The sequence below is a fragment of the Rhincodon typus genome, unplaced genomic scaffold (genome assembly GCF_021869965.1).
Source record: "Rhincodon typus isolate 14 unplaced genomic scaffold, sRhiTyp1.1 hic_rhity00001009, whole genome shotgun sequence".
Lineage (NCBI taxonomy): Eukaryota > Metazoa > Chordata > Chondrichthyes > Orectolobiformes > Rhincodontidae > Rhincodon > Rhincodon typus.
This window is the reverse complement of record NW_025966647.1, coordinates 29344-35343: the sequence shown is the minus strand read 5'-3', so window position 1 is coordinate 35343 and position 6000 is coordinate 29344. Positions and strand designations below refer to the sequence as shown.

The window sequence follows — 6000 nt, the reverse complement described above, 5'->3', positions numbered from 1 at the left end:
AAAGAAAAAAAAAAATCAGACAGGGATAACCTCAAGCCAAAATCACTTATCACTGCCTCACAGTAATACTTGCAAAGCTTTTGATCCGTTTCCCACAAAACTGTAACATTACAAATTCAAAAACAGGGAAATAGCAGGTGCGGGATCCTGAGTTCTATGATAAGTGACTGCACTGAGACCACTTCAGTGCCCAAGGGTTTAAAAAAAGCACAATATCCAGTGCAGCCAATCAATTCACCATTAGTATAACTATGCGACACTTACCCTTGCTTATTTCAAGGTCAATGGGGTAATCAATATTCTTGACCAATTTCTGGCATCCTCCAGTCTTTTCATAAATGAAACGTTTAAGATGCAAGACAAGAACAGGTGGCAATTCTTCTAAGGTAACACGACGACAAATCTCAACCTGAAACAGCAAGGGGAAATTAGTTTAGAGTCTTGAATTCATTAAGCATTCCAATGCCACATGAGCAAAATGGCCAGTGAGACTGTGAAAATTAATCCAGACAACACTAAATACATCAGTTTTTATTTGGAAATGAGATCATTTTATTTTACACATGGCAGGATTTATTTAATAATTAGATATTTTAGCCACCTGTAAAAGTAGAGTATCTCCAAAATGTTCCAACAAACTTTTATTTAGTGAATTTAATACATTAAAGGCTGAGAGATAGAAGCGTCTTCAGCCACAAATTGCATACAATTCCATTTTATCTTCCCTCATTTACTCAGAGCTCTTCCAGTTAAACCTGAACAACAGGAAAGGAGATGGAACACTTCTGCCAAAGGGAGATAAATAAGAATCTGAAAGTAGACTGGCACCCAGAATAGCATTTAACTTAACACATCTGCACTGCTGGCTTGAAACTGGAGTTTAAAGCTTCCAAACTAAGGGTCGTGATCATTTCTCCACTCCTGAACAGTCTCAGAGATAACGTTTGGGGTCACAAGCTTCACTGCCTCAATGGCAACTGCGCAGGGGAGACCCTGACAAGTCAAGCAACTGCCTCATCCACTGCTTTTCCATTAATATCAAGGTACTGTCAGTGAACCCAACACACTATTTAACCTGAAAAGATTTTTAGCAGTGACGCCCAGGGGGCCCATGACGCTTGTGCAACAACTCAAAGGCAGATAAGTGTAACTCAGTGACTGAGTGCTTGCAGTAAAACAACAATGCTTCAAACGTGATTCATTGACACTTCTGTATTCAAAGCACTGGAATTGATAAGATAAATCTGCAGCAAAATCCCAATTATGGTTTTAATTTAAAATGGCCAAAATTGTGGCTGCATACACTTGGTGAGCATTTTAAACATTAGCAGTACCAGCATAGGCTACAGAGAAGGTATATATATTTCATACAATGTTTAGAAAAATCTAAGTTAACTGTTATAAGTTGGTGTGAAAAATAAAATGCTTGTACACCATACTGGTTAAGTCACAGGGTATACAAGTAGAACTCAAAGCATTCAGTTTAAACTTAAATAAATTTGATTTCGTTCCCATTTATATTTTGAACCTATTATAGTTAGAAGTGTGTACCTCCTGCTTGGTTTTAGTGGTGTATCCCTGGACAGACTCCCTGGCCACCAAGCTTTCCAGAGCATCCTGCACTGTGCGAATCTTTTCAGACTGTATATCAAGCTGCAGTGAGAAGAACAGCTGAAGGGTAGCAGATTCCTTGGAACTTTGCTGGTAAACCACAGATCTGAAAGCAAGGTAAGAAGTGAGCAGGGTTTTGAAAGTTTACATGACACTGATATATATATTAATTAAATTTGGGATAATGCTGAAACTCTGATGGGGACTAAAGAAATAACTAACTTGAAAAGTTGCGTTCAAAACAGTTCAATTGATTCTGATCTATAATAACAATTACCAGCCACCTAACATAACACCCTGGGGGTTACCATTGGCCAGAAATTCAACTGGACTCGCCACATAAACACAGTGGCTTCAAGAGCAAGTCAGAAGCTATGAATACTGCAGCAAGTAACTCATCACCTGACGCCCCAAAGCCTGTCCACTATCTCCAAGGTGCAAGTCGGGAGCTGATGGAATACTCCCCACTTGTCTGGATGAGTGCAGGTCTAACAACACGAAGTTTGACAACATCCAGGACAAAGCAGCCTGCTTGATTGGCACTATATCCACAAGCATCCACTCCCTCCACCACCTATGCTCAGTACACACTGCTGTTACTTCTACAAGATTCTCTGCAGAAATTCACCAAAAAGCCTTAGACAGCACCTTCCAAACTTTCAACCATTCCCATCTAGAAGAACGAGAGCAGCAGAAACATGGGAACACCACCATCTGCAAACTCCCTTCCAAGTCACACACCATCCGGACTTGGAAATAAATTGCAATGTCTTTCCTGTGACTCAGTCAAAATCATGGAATTGCCTCCCTAAGAGTATTCTGGGTCTCTGCCTACAGCAGATGGACTGTGGCAGCTCAAAAGTAAGCAGTTCAGTACCATCCTCAAGGGGAACCAGAAATGGGCAACAAGTGCTGGACTGCCAGCAATGCCCATGCCCCATGAGTGAATAAACAAAACAGATTTTAGTACGTTGGTTGGCCAAGTGCTCAAAAATAAAACAGTTCATTGCCCATATTCCTGATCTTGTTTTTATGAACAGATTATCCAACTCTTAAAATGACCCAGCGATTCCCTGGGAAAAAGTGTTTTAAAAATAATTCTAAACAAAGAAAAACAAACTTTAAAAAGGTAAATTCTTTTATGTAATTATCTTAAAAACCCCTGTAGAAGCTGAATCTGGTGGAAGAGATAGCCCAACAGAAATAATGATCATTTTCAATGTAAACTGAAATTGCTGGAAAGGCTCAGCAGATCTAGCAGCATGAATTCCGAGGAAGATCCAGATCCAGAAATGCTAACTCTGATTTCTCTCCACAGATTTTTTTTGTTTTTAATTCATTCATGGAATGAGGGCATTGCTGGCTAGACAGCATTTATTGCCCATCCCCAACTACCCAGAGGGTACTGAAGAGTCAACCACATTGCTGTGGGTCTGGAGTCACCTGTATGCCAGACCAGTTTCCTTGCCGAATGGACATTAGTGAACCAGATGGGTTTTCCCAACAATCGACAATGGATTCATGGTCATCATTAGATTCATAATTCCAGATATTTATCGAATCCAAATTCCATCATCTGCCATGGCAGGATTCGAACCCGGGTCCCCAGAATGTTATCTGGGTCTCTGGATTAACAGTCCAGTGATAATACCACTAGGCCATTGCCTCCCCAGATGCTGTCAGACCTGAGTTTTTTGTTTGTGTCTGGATTTCCAGCATCCGCAGTTCTTTTGGTTTTTATCATTCTGAATGGTTCTTCCATCATGTTGATCCTTGGTGAAGCAAAATCTGGCTACTCAGCTTTTCTGTTTATTTATTGGAGCATTGTAATGGCATGACTCATTTTAAGACTAGTTCTGGAACCACATTGCTGACTAATGTATTGCCTTCCTCTTTATTTTGGCAAGCACCTAAACAAAAAAAAAATAAACTTTTGACTTTACACACTAGTTCTTCTATTCAAGGACTCACACTGCCACCCTAAATGAGCTAAGTTCCCATCCATGTTAAATGGTGACAGCAGCAGTACACTGTCCATTCACAAGAAAAATATTATTAATCCTTTTGGTTGTACAAAACTTGAACATTGCTGAATAGATTCAATTTGTTGAAGCTTTTCAAATTGCACACATCAGGACAATTCAGAAGTATGTTAATTTAAAGGGAGACCAAAACTTATACTGCATGAGAGAAGAATGCTGATTTTTGAATAAGTAGCCATCGATAGAGCCGATGCCATGGAGAAAATGCGGTGTTCAACACCGAATGCATTTCTGCCATTGAAGAACATTTGTTGGGTAATCCAGAGGAGTGTAAAGAAAAATGCTGACAATCAACTTAGACTGCTCAAATGGGATCACTGTCGTGTGCTCATATACAGAAGGTTGCATTAATACACATCTAATCTGAAGACAAAGAACATGTACATGCACTTCAATTGTTGCATTTCAATAAAGTAGCTGACAACCATTTGCTGATTCATTTCTCGAGACAATGCCTTAAACCAATCAATAGTAAATCTGCCTGGTTTTAAATTTTAAAAATCTTGATAGTTCATTGCTCCATCATCATCATTATTTGGTGATTAACCATGGCAACACCTCTACCAATCAAGAGTCCACTTGCCAACTAATGAGCACTCTCTTCTCAGAGTAAAAATATTGGTTTCCTCTTTAATTGGCATTCTTATGAATTACCCTGATGAGCGAGACTTTGTTTTCTCAGAAACAATCTTATTGTTTCATTCAAGTAAACCAAGTCAAACATCAGAAAAAAATTAGAGGATTAGAGTCATAGAATTCTACAGCACAGAAACATACCGTTCAGGCCAGCTCATCCATGCTGGCCAGATATCCTAAATTAATCTAGTCCCATTTGCCAGCATTTGGCCCATGTCTCTCTCAACCCTTCCTATTCATGTACCATCCAGATGCTTTTAAAATGTTGTAATTGTATCAGCCTCCATCAACTCCTCTGGCAGCTCATTCCATACACACAGCACCCTCTGCCTGAAAAGTGGCCCCTTCGGGCCCTTTTAAATCTTTCCCCTCTCCCACTAAACTTGTGCCCTCCAGCTTTGGACTCCCCTACCCTGGGGAAAAAAAAACCTTGGCCATTCACCCTATCCATGACCTTCATGATTTATAAACCTCTGTAAGGTCACCCTTCTGCCTCCAACACTCGAAAGGAAATAGCCACAGTCTATTCAGCCTCTCCATATAGCTTAAACCCACTAAACCTGGCAACATTCTTGTAAATCTTTTCTGCACCCTTTCAAGTTTAGAATCTTTGTTATAGCAGGGAGACCAGAACTGAATGCTGCATTCCAAAAATGGCCTGACCAATGTCCTATACAGCCACAAAGTGACATCCCAATCCTATATTCAATGCATTGACCAATAAAGGCAAGCATACCACAAGCCTTCTTCACTACTGTTTACCTGTAACTCCACCTTCTAGGAACTATGAACCTGCACCTCAAGGTCTCTTTGTTTTTTTACCATTAAGCGTACAAGTCCTGCCCTGATCTGCCTTTCCAAAATGCAACACCTCTCACTTATCTTAAAACAAATTGGTAGGTGGCCAATTTGCCCCTCTAGCTTTTGATATGATCGCGATCTCAACTCAACTTATTGCCTATCTGCAACAAGCTTTGACTCTCTCATTACTCAAGAGTCTACCTACTTCTGTCTTCAAAAATATTCAATAACCTCACTTCCACTGTAGAGAGTTCCAAGTACCTGCAATTCTCCGAGAAAATAATTCTCTTTCTTAAATAGGAAACCCTTAATTTTAAATAGTGCATGGGCAAGACACAAAAACATGAAATTTGCATTAGTTCCAAGGCAAGTATAAAACAATGATTTATGAATAACTCATTAAAAGCTCACAGAGTATACACTACCTGATGTGCCCACCAAAGACATCAGTGATAGGGGTTCGAATGAAGTCAGATTGCCGAGTAACAGAGGTTTTATTTCGGGGTCCTACTTGTTCCCATTCATCCTCGCTGCCTTCACTTTGCTCCTCCAAGTCTTCTTCAAGTCCTTGTTGCAATTCAGGACCGTTTGAAACAACATTTCCTATAATGAACATAAAAACAAAATAAACCTCACAGTTGTTTACAGACTACATTTAGTATGTCCCAGCACTTGTGGGAATAGGACTTTTGAAAAAATAACTTCTGTAGTTAGGCATAAATATAAGTCATACTTGGGCCCAATTCGCACCAAGCTCACCAAGCACCTCCACCTTGGGTCTGTAGATTTTGAGGTGATAATTGCCTAGATTGGATTTGTTCTGCGTGGTGGAAAGGATATACCTCTACAATTGTAGACAGTGCTGAGAAATGCCAGTGTTGTAACTATGTTAGAATTCCTTGGCTAAGAA

At 39.9% G+C, this 6000-nt stretch overlaps 1 protein-coding gene across 1 annotated transcript in view; it reads right to left on the bottom strand.

Moving 5' to 3' along the window:
• Nucleotides 1-264: 264 nt before the first annotated feature.
• Nucleotides 265-6000, bottom strand: part of usp10 (ubiquitin specific peptidase 10) — a gene marked incomplete at both ends in the record, with an annotated part of 30475 nt that continues 24739 nt past the window's right edge. Inside the window, 3 exons of the mRNA XM_048592321.1 lie at nucleotides 265-409; nucleotides 1552-1717; nucleotides 5516-5693. Coding sequence (XP_048448278.1) covers nucleotides 265-409; nucleotides 1552-1717; nucleotides 5516-5693 — 489 coding nt within the window. The remainder of the gene's footprint in view (nucleotides 410-1551; nucleotides 1718-5515; nucleotides 5694-6000) is intronic.